The sequence below is a fragment of the Eublepharis macularius genome, chromosome 19 (assembly GCF_028583425.1).
Source record: "Eublepharis macularius isolate TG4126 chromosome 19, MPM_Emac_v1.0, whole genome shotgun sequence".
NCBI lineage: Eukaryota > Metazoa > Chordata > Lepidosauria > Squamata > Eublepharidae > Eublepharis > Eublepharis macularius.
Window position 1 is genome coordinate 3,713,803 of NC_072808.1, and position 16,282 is coordinate 3,730,084.

The 16,282-nt window shown below is 44.5% G+C and overlaps 1 protein-coding gene across 2 annotated transcripts in view; it reads left to right on the forward strand.

Moving 5' to 3' along the window:
* The window catches only part of POU6F1 (POU class 6 homeobox 1), a 33,734-nt gene continuing 17,452 nt past the window's right edge, over positions 1-16,282 (forward strand). The window contains exons 1-4 of one of the 2 annotated variants that reach the window (XM_055003756.1): positions 1-310; positions 8,794-8,902; positions 11,718-11,852; positions 13,354-13,570. In XM_055003756.1, the coding sequence (XP_054859731.1) occupies positions 11,799-11,852; positions 13,354-13,570 (271 nt within the window). In that variant the 5' untranslated portion in view covers positions 1-310; positions 8,794-8,902; positions 11,718-11,798. The remainder of the gene's footprint in view (positions 311-8,793; positions 8,903-11,717; positions 11,853-13,353; positions 13,571-16,282) is intronic. The other variant, XM_055003755.1, reaches the window with a different exon arrangement.

Genomic DNA, 16,282 nt, shown 5'->3' on the forward strand with positions numbered 1-16,282 from the left:
TAGCGAAAAAAAATCCCGGGTCGCCAAATCTGCCCCCTCGTTCTGCCCCCCCGGCGGGGCAGGGGCTTGGGTGGCCGCACCTGGGGGGGACGCCCGGTGCAAAGGCCCGGGGGCTGCAATTACAGAAGGGGGGAAAAGCCCAGCTGGGCCCGGGGGGGCGCTGCTTGCTCCCTCCCCCCTTTTGTGCGCGCAGCAACCTCCGCTCCTGCCGCTGTGAGATGAATTTTTAATTATTCCCAGGGAAAGAGAAAAAAAAAGCAACGCCAAAGATCGGCCCGGGCAGGGGGCGAGCGGGTCCCGCAGCGCCGCGGTGAGTGGGGGGCGCGACCGGGCCGGGGCGGCGTGGGCCGGGGGGGGCGGGGGGGACCCGATTCGGTGAATATGCAATGCTCTTAATTAGCATAATTTATATATTTATGATAAAGAGAAGGGAAAGGACTGGGGCCGGGGCGCCCGAGAGCGGGGAGAAGCTCGCCACGGTCGCAGCCGGGCTGGAGGGCGCAGAGATCTTTGCTGGGATCGGGGGGTCGTCCCTGGGGGGGGCTCTGGAGGGGGAGATGCGGCTGGAAAGGACCGGTGGAAGGAGGGGCGGAGAGAGGAGGGTGGCAGGGCGGGAGGGGCAGAGGACCCCCCAAATGAAGGGGTAGGGAGACCCCCCTAAATGAAAGGTTTTATCTGAATAGAGGAGGGAGAAGGGGCGAAGGAGCAAAAGGGTGGGGGCGCCCCCGGGAGAAAAGGGGGGTGTTCAGGTGCGGCTGGGTCATATTTGTTTTATTTATTTATGTCGTTTCTGATCCGCCTTCCTCAAGGAGAGACTCAAGGCGGCTGACGCAGTGCGAGACTGGCGCAGGCTACATCAGGGACGTTTCCATAAAGGACGCCTTGGGGAAATAGATACAAGTTCGCAAAGGTGTAGCGTTAGCAGGAATCCAGTGCAACATCGTGGTGAGGTCTCTGGTTCCTAACTCATCAGCGGATCATCTGAGATCCCCTCCCTCCAATACAGCCCTCCTATCGGAGTAAAAAGCCTTTTTGAATCATTCGGTTTTGCATCCTTTGTGGAAAGCCAGGAGAGTGGGGGCTCTGTCCTGACTTCCTCAGGCAGGCAGTTCCACAGGGTAGGGGCCACCATGGAGAAATTATTCAAAAAGGCTTTTGTATTGTAGGGAGGGGCTCTCACATGCTTCCCTAATGAGCTAAGGACCACAGACTTCACTATGTTGCCTTACCTGTTGTCTTCAGTATGTGCTCCTATGAGCTATTTGTGCTTCACGTGGTCTAATGTCAGCCCTAGAATTGCTTCTGTTCTGTTTCCACATTTGTTCAACTCTGTATTGGATTCTTGCTAATGTTTTGTCTTTGTAAAATTGTGTTTATTCTCCCTATGGCTTATTCTATGGTTTATTCTCCCTATGGCTTATTCTATGGTTTATTCTCCCTATGGCTTATTCTCCCTATGGTTTATGGAAATATGCTTGAAACTGACTGTACTAATCTCACACTGTGTAATCCGCCTTGAGTCTCAGTGAGAAAGGTGGACTATAAATGTCATTAATACATACTAAAAAATATATGGGGGAACCATCAAGCTCACAGGGGGTCCACTTGGGGGTTGGTCTGGATGGGGGTGGGGGGAGAATTGTGGTAATCAGAGGGAACAACCAAGGAGGATTTGTTGCTTTTTTCGACTTGACTGAAAATGGGATCCTGGAGACTAACCTGGTCAAGGGATGAGGGAAAGGAGGTCCATGCTCCTTTGGAAACGGCTCGAGATGGAGCCCTGGGTGGAAGCCCACAGGTGTGAGGAAGGGCAACAGGCTGACAGGACTGGAGTCCATTGGCATCTTGGAGACTTAGGGCCAAGCTACAAGTGACAAATGACACTTGAACGGCAAGTGTATTTCTCCCTGTTCACTTACCCTCCACTCAATCCACTTGCCGTTCAAGTGTCATTCGTCACTTGTAGCTTGGCCCTAAGAAGATATAAAGGGAGAATCCAAGGAAGAAGCTGCCCCAAGTGTGTTGGAGAAATTTGGGGTGGGGGCTGAGTGGGAAGTCGTTATGTGTTCATCCAGAGGAACAACAGCAACCCCTAGTGTAGAGGGAGATGGATGATGGCCGCAGTGTGTGTGTGTGGGGGGGAGTGGATGAAATTTGTAGGGGTTGCTTGTGGAGACGAAGACGGACAGATTGGCTTGCTGTGAGGGCTGAGAGAGGAATGAAGCTTGGAGCAGCCATAATTCCAGATAGGCGACCGGGTGATACTTGGCTTCTACTGACTAAAATTTTGACAGCTTTCGAAAAAGAACAAAATTTAAGTGGCCTCTCTTTTTAATGTCTTCCTCCTCCACACACACCTTTTAGTTATGAATGTAACAGCATTGACCGAATAGATTTACACTCCGATGCATCTAATGAAGTGAATGCCAGCTTGTTAAAATGAGAAATGTTTTAAAATTTATACTGGGATCAATTTGGTTAGCCTTGGCTTTAAAGGTGCCTCTGGAATCCTGTTTTATTTTGGGGTGACAGGAGAGCCTAGATTGGAAGCCCTTGCCTCAACACCCTGAAGAAATTGGGCTGGGCTTAATTTGCTCCCTTCAAGAGTTGGGACTCTGCTCAGGTAGCCTGTGTGAGTCTGTGGCAGCGAAACCAGTCATTCAGCCCCTCAAAGGCTATCAGATGTATGACGTAAGCTTTCATGGACTCGAATCTACTTTGTCAGCTGCGTGAAGTGTGATCTCAGTTTGCAAATATACAGCCACAGTTATGAGTGTGTGTGTGTGTGTGTGTAAACAGGCCATGAAATGCCAGAGGCTTAGAATGTAACATTGTCATGCATGAGGCGTTCTCTGTGGGCAGATACCGGAGTATGTATACACACATGTAACACGAAGGGTAGCAGCGCTCATTAAATTACAAACAAGGATCGGAGAGCTTAACTCTCACCACAGAGTACCTGCAGGCCCAAACACCTCACCCGGGAGAGTAGATAATGGAGATTCTGGCTTAGAGGACGTGAATTCCAGGACAGCTTGACCTTGGAACCCTGCTTTTAAAATAATTTTAAATAATTTATCCTTAGACTGGACATACTAAGGCTTAATGCTCATGGAGGAACGCTCCTTTGGAAAAACAATTCCATCCACATAGAACACAAGATGTCAGAGAAGGGATCGGTGCTAACTCTATAATAAAAATGTTTTAACAAATATATAGCGGTTGAGTGAGGCCATGTCTGTACTGGGGCTTTTTGTAGCAGATTGCTGTCTATCTTTCATTTGAAAATATAATTTCCATATAGGAAAAAGTGTATACACTGGTACATGTGGAGGGCTGGACAAAATGACTTTTTGGGGGGCCTAGAGTATATAGATCAGGAAACGGGTCAAGTAAGTATATTTCACTTGTCCATATTACGATTATTTATTGGACATTTGTTTTAATGATTGTCTCTCTTTATGGAAGCCCCTTGGGAAGCTATTGTCGGAGAGTTTTTAAAGGGAATATAAACCTTTTAAGTAAAATGAATATGTCTAAGGTTCACCTTTAAAAAACCTAATTTCTGATTTTTATTCCATTTGGGCCCTCAATATGTCTCCCTTCCAGAATTGTATAAGCATGCTGATCCGGCAGCTCTGTTGTGTGAGACGTTGTAGAGGAGAGGTGGATTTTCTGTATTTATTTATTTATACCCTGCATTTCTCCCCCAAGGGGACCCAAAACAGCTTACATCATTCCTCCATCTTATCCTCACAATAGCCCTGTGAGGTAGGTTTATGCTGAGAACAGGTGACTGGACAAAGGTCACCCAGTGGGGATTCGAACCTGGGTTTCCCATATCCTAACCCAGCACTGTAACCACTATGACATGCTGTCTTCTGAGGCCAGTTTCATGAATGTGCGCTCCGTTGGACTAGTCTCACAAAGTCACATGTATAGAGAGCATTGTGCCTGCCCAAAATCATAACACAAATATGTCCTGTGCCCCTTTCTTTTGAGCACTCTTGTGGATTAGGCATCTCTTAAGAAGCAGGAAGAATCCGTGAAGAAGAATCTGTGAAGACTCTTGAGATTTTATTTCTGTGCTTTTCTGTATTTGTTAAAAAAAAAAAAGATTGATGGCAAAGAACTAGAGATTCCTTTTATTTTTTTCTTGTGTAACAGAAATAATAGTACTCAATACTGGAAAAATATGCAATAATCACAAAGACTTCACTTGTTATTTTGATGCCTTGCTGGAAGATCACAGGCGTCTAGAATGTTGCATTTTCTGAGTTCGATGTTTTCCTTTTCCTATATAATAAAAATCATAGAAACTGATGTGATGCTCAGAAAATTACACAGAGATTATTGTGTGGGTTTTAAAAAAGTGAACACATTAGGAAACTTCATTATTTGCAAATGTTGAACAAATATGAGACTCATTTTTAAATATATGTGTAGGGTTGAGAAGATTTCTATCTTATTGTATCCCAAATTATCCTGTATGTGCAACTTAATTTTAAACACATTTTCTGTTTATTATATCCATATATTAAAACACAGTTGAGTTGGAACCTCGGTTTTAAATGACACGGAGCCAGTTTAACACATGATGTGTGAGATTTGAGTGTTCTGTGAACTGCGCTTGAAATATGCTGGCTACCGTATTACACTACTCTGTTCTGAAGAGTTTAAAAGATGAGAGGCATTGATACTATGTGGAATAATTTCAGACATTTATTTATTTCCTGTCTGTCCAGCTGTTGATTATATTTTCACTTGCGCTGTTTAGTCTGCCTTGGATCTGAGTGAGAAGGGTGGACTATTAGGGTGGAGCCAGTTTGGTGTGAGAGCCAGTTTGGTATACTAGTGGTTAAGAGCGCAGGACTCTAATCTGGAGAGCCAGGTTTGATTCCCCACTCCTCCACTTGAAGCCAGCTGGGTGACCGTGGGTCAATCACAGCTCTCTCAGAGCTCTCTCAGCCCCACTCATCTCACAGGGTGATTGTTCTGGGGATAATAACAACATACTTTGTAAACCGTTCTGTAAACCACTCTGAGTGGGTGTTAAGTTATCCTGAAGGGCGGTATATACATTGAATGTTATTAATAGTAGTAGTAGTAGTAAGCTGGCAAGGTAGATAACAAACAGTAAAAATTGTGAATACAATAAAACAAAACAAATGAATTAAAGAAGCAGCAAAAACAAAAAATGCAATAAAACAATTTAAAGCAGCATCAGATAAAGCCAACAAACCTCATTACAAGAGCCATGGGATGAAAGTCAGACAATTTGATAAAACAACTAATGACGCTTCCTTCACATGGGTGGTGGTGACAAATCTAAAAGGCTTGGGAGAATGAAAACGGCACTAATGTATTGGCAGTAACACAAAGTGCGGTTAAGGAAGTTTTCTGCAAATCTGCACAATGGTGGTCTTGCTGAGAAATCTGAGTTGCCGTTTCTGATGCAGAATCTGGAATTGTAAGATGTATTGTCGAAGGCTTTCACGGCCGGAGAACGATGGTTGTTGTGGGTTTTCCGGGCTGTATTGCCGTGGTCTTGGCATTGTAGTTCCTGACGTTTCGCCAGCAGCTGTGGCTGGCATCTTCAGAGGTGTAGCACCAAAAGACAGAGATCTCTCAGTGTCACAGTTCTCACATCTTTTCCACACTGTGACACTGAGAGATCTCTGTCTTTTGGTGCTACACCTCTGAAGATGCCAGCCACAGCTGCTGGCGAAACGTCAGGAACTACAATGCCAAGACCATGGAATTGTAAGCATTTCAGCTTTCATTTAAAACCACGCATGTTTCTAGTCCATATGTCTACGGGAAGAAGAACTTGAATGATTGCAGTCTGTGGCTGCTAAAATTTTTGAAAGCCTGAGAGAGTCAAAAGATGGAGTTGGATCTGGGTGGCTGGAGTTCAAATACAGTTTTGTGGCCTGCAGGCTCATCTGGTACACAATACTGTTTCTGTTCATTCAAACACTTCCCCTTACAAAGACCCAGCATAATCTAAATATTTCAAAAATAATATAGTTACATTAACATTGGAGAGTGTTGCAATTTTTAAAGACGTTTTAGTAGTAGAATGTGTCAATCCTGGTTGCAAAATGTGGGATCTTAAGCAATAAATTCTAGATTATAAAGTACAGATAGAGTGTAGTATAGGAATCTTTACCCCAAGTAGGGTTGCCAGCTGGCCAGGAGACAACTGTCTTGTCCCTTTAATAAAGGTTTAGTGAATAGAAATGGGCAGTTGAAGCTTTTCATAGCCTGGGAGTAAGTAACACTGTCTGGGATTTGTTGCAGATTGAACTAATAATAAAGGGACAGCTAGAGGGGTTGGTTTAAATGTTGGCAAGTCTAGTCCGGTTTATTATTTTCTGTACTAATTTCTGTGAAAACGTGCATGTTTTATTCAAACTTCATCTCAAACCAGAACGGCTTATCACCCAGGTACTTGAGTTCTTTCTACAAATCCCACTTAGGACTGTCATCTTAATGTTGCTGATATTGGGACTTGTGGGTGAGATGAAAAGCAATGTTTTTAAACACATTTGGGATTTAAAATTTCTGGAATATGAAATTGGGAATGAATGGGAGTTGGTTTTCTTCATAAACTCATCCATGTTGTTACAAGTCAGAATATCTTCATTCATGCAGTTTTTGGGAAGGCGGAGTGAAGTGAAACAGTATATTTAGCTGTGCTTGCGTTTTCTTTGCTGGCATATACATTTGTCAGGATCCTCTGGAACCTAAAAGTAATAAGCCAGTTTCTTCACATCTTCACAGTTTCTTCAAGCTGTCTGCTTGAGTGTGGGTCCTGTTTAGTGAATTTGTTTTGTTTTTGGAACAGACTAATAATCCAGCCAGTATAGTTAGGTCTAACGGTAGCTTCTTCCAAGCAGCGTTAAACAAATGATGTCTGTCCTTATGTTTATAAATGTGCTTCCAGAGATTCAGTCATCAAAGACTTTTGTGAGCTAGCCTATCCCAGCATAAACTTTCCAGGAATGAGGATGAATCATTCTGAATAAGATTAGGAACAGAGAATATTGGGGGGTAGCCAGAATGTGATGGAAAGACTTTGCAATAGGAAAACTCACCAGGCTTCCCGTCTGTTTAAAAGTATTTTCCCAGCCAGCCATAACATTTGCATATGGTTGTACCTTGAACTTTTATACAAAAAATTGCAGCCGCAGTCTAGATTCCAAGGATGAAGCTGCAGACCATGTGTGTAATAAATACAATTTTAGAACAATTTCTCCTCCGTATCATATATTGGCAGGTCCGTGCCTGCCAATATATGAAAGTCAACAGGAAAAACGGAGAACTCACAAATGGTGAGTTTCAAAAATTAGCAGGTATGCTCTTTGTTCTAGAATCCTCGAATTAAATGTTAGCGCCCCCATTAATTAATCAACTGATTAATGTTGATTAATCTGCCTATCAAACTGATTAGAGGTTACTGCTAAGGCTTCGCTGAACTTACACATTATTGTTTTATGCTTGGGTGTAGTATGCAGACAGAGAACTTGTGTCCCCCCACTGTGGCAAGGAGGATCCGTTCCTTCCATGTGTAGAATTATTTTTTCATACTGTTCATTTGTTTAGAAAATGTAAATGCTGCATTTCCAGAGACTTAATAATGGTGGCTCACAAATAAAAAAACAATACACAAAAGCAATAATATATTTAAAAAAATCAGGTACCTAAAAAGCATAAAATTTTTGAGGAGCCTTAAGTGATATCAGTAAAACAGTAGACCATTAAAAACAACTAAAAAAGATTCATTCAATCCCTCAGTTGGAAGGCTGGGGGGAAAGAAATATTTTGGTCTGGCACCTAAAAGACAGCAAGATAGGTGCCAGATGAGCCTTTTGGGGGAAGGCATCCCAAAGGTGAGGTGCCATCACTGAGAAAGCCCTGTGTGTGGTCAACTCATCTTGCCTCTGGGTAGGGGACACAGAGAGTAGGGCCTGGAATGAGCATATTAACCGGTTGGAAAGTACGCGAGGAATAGCCCTTCAAGAAATGATGTCAGAAACTCAGTTGTGAGTCATTTGTACTTCCTTATTGTGTTGCTCCTTTTTTTTTCTTGCCTCTGCTGGCTACACAACCTATGACACAACTCTAAATCAGGAGACAAATGATGCTTCTTTTTCACAGAGTTGCTGGTTGTTTGAAAAAGAGGCCGTTGCTCGCCTGTAGAATCATCCCCACTTTTGCCTCTGGTCGAATAGATTTTGCAGGCTTTTGCTTTGAAAGCCTGTTTGACCTCAGGTAGCAGCGGGACCAAAACATAAACCTAAAAATGTGTGTGCACTTTATAGGAGGCTTCTCCTATCGGTTTCAAATAATTCTCAGCTCTCTTCAAAATGAATGTCTGCCTCCATCCCAAGAAGCAGGCTTTCGCTTACAAAAGTTGGTCAGTTCGCTTGGGATTTAAACCAGAGATCTGGGACAAAAGTTCAAACCCAGTCAGTTCTCCGATGGCAGCCTCTTTGCTGGTGCTGTGCTATTCCTTATCTTGTGCAACATGCAAGGTACGATTCCCACTGGAATGTTTTCTGGGACAGGTATATTTTTACTCATTGGCACTTGTGATTAAACTTGGTAATTATATTCACAGTGAAGCACGGGGTGTTGCAAATCGTCTTCCCCCTTTCCCCCCCCTTCCTTTTATTCTTTTGCGCATTTCATTTCTGTGTCACCATCTGCTGTAAAATGGCTGTTTTTCTTGCAGTGCACACTTAACATTGCCATCTGGGTAAAATTATTTGTCCCGTTAATTTGCAGAAATGTGTGAAGGAGCAAAAGGGAAAAAAATGCAAACACTACTACAGATCTGTGGAATGTCTGCTAAATGAGATCCAGCCCACTCCTGAGCTGCCGAACGTGCACACAGGTTGACATTAGGAAATGTCTGTTTTAATAGCCTCTCTTGCTAATTGGTCTCCATGCAGCGTCGAAAAATAGCTCTCTGCTTGACTCTGTCCCATAGGGAGGGCCTGAAAAGATCTGAACCTTTTTTTTTTTTTGCAAATGTTAAATATGTTAGTATGAATGTTGTGGTAGTGTAACTATCTTCAGAATTCTGCAGCTGCTTTGGTGGTTAGGAATGTACTTGAAGGTCTAAAAGGGGATCCTTGTTTTGTTGCTAGAGCTCTGGTGTGGGGAAAACCTCTTGAGGGAACAGGTGTGCTTTATCTACATTACAGGCTTAAACTGCTATGATAGCCATTCCGTTTCCCCCAGGGAACTGGATCCAGAGCAGTTAGCCATGTTAGTCTGTAGTGGTAAAGTAGTAAAGAGTCCAGGAGCACCTTTAAGACTAACCCACTTTATTGTAGCGTAAGTTTTCGAGAACCACAACTGTCTTTGTCAGAGCTTGCAAGATCTGACGAAGAGAGCTGTGGTTCTCAAAAGCTTATTGCGACAATAAAGTGGGTTAGTCTTAAAGGTGCTGCTGGACTCTTTACTATATGGAAACTGGAAACACTGTTGGAGTTTCAGAGGTTGCTGAAAACATTCTTAACATGCCCGTCAAGGTATGATTCCTGGTGTTGACTATGTGATGCCTGTGCAGTGAGGCACAATGATGTTGAGGCAAGTGGAAGGCAGTAGGCAGGGAGTATGTGAATTCAGAGATAAGTGCTAGACTTGTTATGGATTGAGATGAGGCTAGTGTGGTGTGGTGGTCCGAGGGCTGGACTAGGGTCTCAGAGGCCCAGCTTTGGATCCCCACTCTGGCACTTTGAAGCTCATTGGGTGACCTTATGTCAGTCACTCCCTTTCAGCCTAATTTTACCTCACAGAGTTGTTATGAGGAAGACTAGGGTATCAATATCTGAATGAATAACTTGGTGGTGGGCAGGGCAAGGCATGAAGGCAGGGTCTGCAGGACTTGGACAGATCGTAATATTTAACTTCTTCCATCCATCTATTTTTTCCCTATCCGAGGAGATCACGGTTGCCTAGAAGGTTGTCCTCTCCTCCATTTCATCCTCACCACAACCCTGTGAGATAAACTCAGGGCCAAGCTACAAGTGACGAATGACACAGGTTGGACACTTGTCAGCTTCCCTCAAGTTTTGATGGGAAATGTAGGTGTCTTGGTCTTGCAGCTTGGCTCTCCGACGGCTGCCCAACGGACTTTTCAACTGTCACTTCTCCAACATTCCGCCAAGCTGCCTACATTTCCCATCAAAACTTGAGGGAAGCTGACAAGTGTCCAACCTGTGTCATTTGTCACTTGTAGTTTGGCCCTCAGTCTCAAAGGACATGGCTTTTGGGTCTCCTTTTGTGGCTGACTGTGGATTTGGACCCATGTCTCTCCAGTCCTGACTGGACACTCTAAACAAGCTGGTTTTTACACTTGGGCGTAGGCGCTGACGGTTACCTCAGGCTTCACCCGTCAGTGAAAAATCTTTCTAAAAGAGGGGTTTCCAAATCAGTTTCAGTTATCAGAAGAAACGTGGCCCATGTGACCCTGGCAATAGCAAGTTCTGTCCCAAGGAATGTTGTCCAGGTTCTGACTTTTTTCAGCTGCTGGCAACTTCTGGCATCTTCAGTGGCTGGAACTTGTGGTCTCCTGTGTCACTGCATAAGAAAGAACAATTTCCAGCATGCATCAAGTAGATCTGAATGTCATTCAGGCAAGCTGGCTAACTGCATCATAGAGACACTCCTTATAAAAAATACATAAGGCAATTACCTTTCTGTAAGGCATTCAAGAGGTTGTACGTGACCCAAATAAGTTAACGAAGAACTTTTGAGAGAAGAAACTCCGTTTTGTCCTCATGACAAGTTTGCCTGGGGTTTTGTTTGTTTTTGTTTTCAATGACAAGGAAAAGTAATCCAGACCAGAGAACTAGACAAGTGAAATACAGATGATAGCAAAAGAGAAGTGGAGTCCTTTTTTGTGGTTCTTAGGTGCTAATGGATGATCTACTTTTGTTTGCCATGATCATAAGCAGGGCTTTTTTTCAGCTGGAACGTGGAGTGATTCCGCACACGTTGGATAATGTACTTCCAATCCTCTTTATAGATCATTTGGAACGGTTTTTTTGTGTGCGGAACAAAAAATCCACCTCAAACGATTGATAAAGTGCATTGAAAGTGCATTATCCAACTAGTGCAGAATCAGCCGTGGTGGAACGGAATTCCGGAACCTCTTGAAAATGGTCACATGGCTGGTGGCCCCGCCCCCTGATCTCTAGGCAGAGGGGAGTTTAGATTGCCCTCCGTGCCGAGGGCAATCTAAACTCCACTCTGTCTGGAGATCGGGGCGGGGCCACTAGCCATGTGACCATTTTCAAGAGGGCAACCCACTGAGTTCCACCACTTTTCCCAGAAAAAAAGCCCTGATCATAAGTAACAAGTTTTCTAGGGAATCCCAAATTATTTACTGTGGGATGAATAGCTCTGGGGCACAGGGAGTTCTTGGATATACCATAAGTTCTTGGGAGGGGGGGGTGCCCACACCAAGATAGGGGAACAAAAAAGAGACCTACCTCAAGCTACCCTGGAGGGACCATAGCATTATTAGTAGGTGAGTTGGGGTCGGGGACAGACATTTATGGAACACTAGGGTTAGGTGAGGTTTAAGTTGTTCAAGGAAGACTTTCTTGAGAATGTAGGTATTGAGGAAGCAAAAAATAAGGAATAAGAAATGCCAAAGCAGTGTCTGATTCATATTCTTGTTCCTGTTTTCCTAACAGGTGCCCCAGTAAATAGTGTGCGTAGTTTCTGCAATATGTGACCCATCAGACATTTCCACTTTCCTCTTCCTGCAACCAATCATGAACACTGAAACTGTTCCCCCACAAGAAGCATCTCTGACTGTTAATGAACAGGTATGTGTCTGAAACGTGTCCCAGGGACTGGGTGGTGGCAGTCGTGATTTATTCATTGCAGTCTTCAAATACCTCAAGGTCCAAAATTAAAAAAAGAAAATACAGTAAAACCCCATTTGCTCCCCTCCTGCAGAAAATACCTGTAGTGGAAGCGCCATCAAAAGTGCTTGCAAATAGAACAGCCTTACAGCCCCTCTTAAAAAGATTCTACAGGTGGTGCCTCCCTCACCTCCTCAAGGAGCATATTCTAGAGGGTGCAGTGGCACCATCGTTAGAAGCTGCTATAGAACAGGTTCTAGGAGATGTTGCGTTTTGTTGTGGCCGCCGAGTTATCATTTTGTTCTGTTTACGACCGATGTGCATGTCACATGAAAGATCTGTGACTGTTCTCCCAACTTCTATTTTTTATATAATTTTTTTTTTTACTGAAATGTAAAGGAGAGGGTTTTCAACATGTGCAGAACACCAATAGCATTGAGTTGCAGCTGTGTGTTTAACCCTTTTCTTCTTACTGTTGTCTCATTCAAAATGAATATTATGACTTGAAGCTGCTGTTAGCTCCCCAGTCGTGTCCAGAGAGCTCAGCTGAAATGCTGGGGGTGTGGGGTGGGCGTAGGGAAGCGTCACCAAGGAAAGGCTACATACCCCCTCCTCTTTTTTACTAATTTGACAGCCCCTTGCAGCTGTATTTCAGCTTTAGGCCAGTCATGTATAATTTGGCCCCAAGTTTCATGCATTCTATGCTGTGGCCACAGTGCTTTTTCCATAGCCTTAGCTTATGATATATTTCATTTTTGTTGCATTTTTCTTCATTTATACCCCTCCTTTCTCCCCACAAGGGACCCAAAGTGGTTTACAACTTTTTCCTTCCCTTCACTTTATCCTCATAAACCCCCCTGTGAGGTGGGTGAGGTTGAGGGAGCATGACTGGCCCAAGGTCACCCAGTGAGCTTCCGTGACAGAGCGGAGTTTCAAACCTGGGTCGCCCATCTCCGGTCTTGACACTTTAACCACTACAACACACTGGCTTTCATTAAGCATGGGCGGTCCAAATCACCATCTCTTGGTTCATTGTTTTGGAGATTTCAGCCCAAACTCGTGTCTCTCTCAGAGCTAAGCTACAAGAGACGAATTACACGAGGAGGAGCACATGAAGGGAGTCGCAATGTTAGCCAGGAAGCTGAGTTTTAAAAGACTGATCAGAAGGCTCTGTCAATTTCCCCTCTCTACCCAGCCAGCAGGGATCTCTCCTCAGAGGATTTGTTTATTTCCTCTTGGTCTCCTAGAAGGGGAGGTGAAACTGACAGAGTGAAGCGGAAATTAACAAACCCTCTGAGGAGTGATCTTTGCTGGCTCTGTAGAGAGGGGGAAATGACGGAGCCTTCCGATTTGTCTTTTAAAACTCAGCTTCCCGGTTAAAATTGTGACTCTCTTCACATAAACGTCCTTGTGTAATTTGTCTCTTGTAGCTTAGCTCTCATTCTTTGCTGTCTCTTTTCAGGTGATTGTGATGTCGGGACATGAGACAATCAGGGTGCTGGAGGTGGGGGTGGACGCTCCGCTCCCCGTGGAGAATGCAGGGAAAAGTTTGGAAAAAACAACAGCAACAACAACGTCAGTGGGAGGAGAAGGTCCTGTGAGCTGCCCTCCAGAGCCCAGTGAAACAGGGAGGGAAGGAGTACAACAAAACACAGAGAAGACACAAGGCGATTCGGGTGGTAAGAGGCACTTTCTGTGTTTGCTTTTCCCCTTTCTTGCCAACTTTTTGTTTTTCAGAAGAAATGTAAAAGAAACAGATCAGCTTTGGATTGAGCTGTCGTAATATTCGGGATGACTTTTTTCAAACCTAATTCAGGTATAGGCATGCTCAGGGCTCATTTCGAGGAGGAATGCTCAGGAACGCAGTTCTGGCAGTTCCCCAAAGCGGTCACATGTCCGGTGACCCCGCCCACCTGACTCTCAGCCATTTTGGGCCTGTTTCAGCCTGAATTGGGGCTGAAACGGCCTTGATCGGGCCTCTGACGGGTGGTGGATCACTCTCCCACTCAGCAGCGGCCGGATCCTGATCATTTGGGACCCCTTTTCAGCCATTTTCAGCCCCTTTTTGCCATTTTGGGCCCAGTTTTGGCCCTGAATGGCCAGGATTGGGTCCAAAACAGCCAGGATAGGTGATATTGGGGGTGTGGCATATGCAAATCAGTTATGCTAATGACACACTTCTGGTGATGGCAAGGGGTGTGGCATATGCTAATGAGGTATGCTAATGAGTTATGCTAATGAGTCCCTCTAGCTCTTTTTTTACAAAATGACCCTTGGGCATGCTCCTCAGATGCTGTAGGCATCTAGTTAGTTTTCCTATATCAGATTATTAATCTTGTACCAAGATGTACACCCAACAAGTTGCCTAGTGGGTTACTGTACATTGTTCTAGAAATATTCCTTTTTTAAAAACTGATATACTTACAAGAATGTAATACCGTCTAGTAATTCTATGTAGGTAAGATCTCTGCCTTCCCAACCAGCATCAGTTTAGTTCAGTTTACCAACAACTTTAGTTCACTTTCAGTTTGTTAACTTTCAGCCAGTTTGGTTCAGTGTACTAAGTGCTGGCAACACCTGCAAGACTCTCCAAATCCCAAGTGAATGGTCTTGAAGAATAGTCTTGGAGAAGTTCTTTATCTCATCCTCTCTATACATTCTCATCGCCAGGGCTCATTTTGAGGGGGAACGTGCCAGAACACAGTTCCGGCAGTTCCCCAAAGAGGTCACATGTCAGGTGGCCCCGCCCACCTGACTCTTGGCCGTTTTGAGCCTGTTTTGGCCTGGATTGGGGCCGAAATGGCCCGGATCGGGCCTCTGACATGTGGTGGATCACTCTCCCGCTCATCAGCGGCCCGATCCTGACCATTTTGGGCCTCTTTTCTGCCATTTTCAGCCCCTTTTTGCCATTTTGGGCCCAATTTCGGCTCTGAATGGCCAGGATAGGGTCCAAAACAGCCAGGATAGGTGATGTCAGGGGGTGTGGCATATGCAAATCACTTATGCTAATGACACACTTTTGGCGATGGCAAGAGGTGTGGCATATGCTAATGAGTTATGCTAATAAGTTCCTCCAGCTCTTTTTCTACAAAATAACCCCTGCTCATCGCAGTAATGCCAATTAGTTGCCGAACCCTGATTGGCTGCTGAATTGCCTGGTGACCCACTGAGGGCTAGAACAGTTGGCTTTTCGGTATGCCTTGTACCCTACCCTCCTCCTTCTTCACTTTGCCAAGCCTCCATGCTGCACCAACTCAGTATGGATGGCCAGATGGGTAAGATGAACGTTTTTTGGACATCAATCAGTGACGCTTAAGTTAGTCAGGTCTTAAAAGTTTTATAAAGATAGAATTTTAGTTTGCAACACTTGGGTTATTTGTTTTTGTACCTGATGCCTGATTTTTTCTGATCTACTAGAAATTTACAGACACGAAATATTCTTCCTTTCGGATGGTTCAGATGCCAGTCTCGTTTGATAATCTGTACTGTTAATCTGTTCATGCAGTGAACATGAGAGTTTTGTCCTTCCTCATTCATGTTCTCCTTTACAGCATTTTGCAAGAAATATCTTCCTTCAATAAAAAACATTGAATTATTTCTAAAAGAGTAATCGAATGGTGAACTGTTAGCTAGATTTATACAGAAGAACCTGAACTGCTTCCCAAGCTGCTATTCCTGGGGGACAGGGAACTTTACAGAACAGTATGAAGGGTGAATTGGGGGTCTGCAGTGAACATCTACTCCCCTTCCATTAGCGGAAATTATCACTGGGTTGGACCCAGACTAAATTTTCCATCTGAGGAGCAGAACTTTCCTGCCTTAACCCTGAAGTCCACTGATAATGCTGCTCCTGGGGAATAGGGGACCCAGAGGAACAGCGTCTGAGGGCCAGTGTAATGTAATGGCTAGGGTAAGGCTCTGGCCGACCCAGGTTCGATTCCCTGCTCTGCCATGGAAGCTGGCTGGGTGACTTTGGGCCAGTCACATACTCTCAGCCTAACCTACCTCACAGGGTTTATTGTGAGGGAAAAATGGAGGAGAAGAGAATGATGTAAGCCGCCTTGGGTCCCCATTGGGGAGAAAGGTGGGGCATAAATGAAGTAAAATAAATATAAAAACACGAGGCAGAACTGCAGCAGGAAGGGGGGATTGGTCAAAATTTCTAAACGTTGACTGGATGTAACCCTTTGAATTTCAGGGTAAGTGTTTTTCAGCAGGACATTCAGGGCCAAATTAGTCATTGCATGCATGTATGTTTAATAGTACCCTAGTGCTCTTTCTTTGGGGGTTTTTAAGCAGAGGCTAGATGGCCATCGGACAGCAGTGCTGATCCTATGAACCTGGGCAGAGCATGAGAGGGAGGGCAGGAAGGGTTACATCAGTGCTTAGTT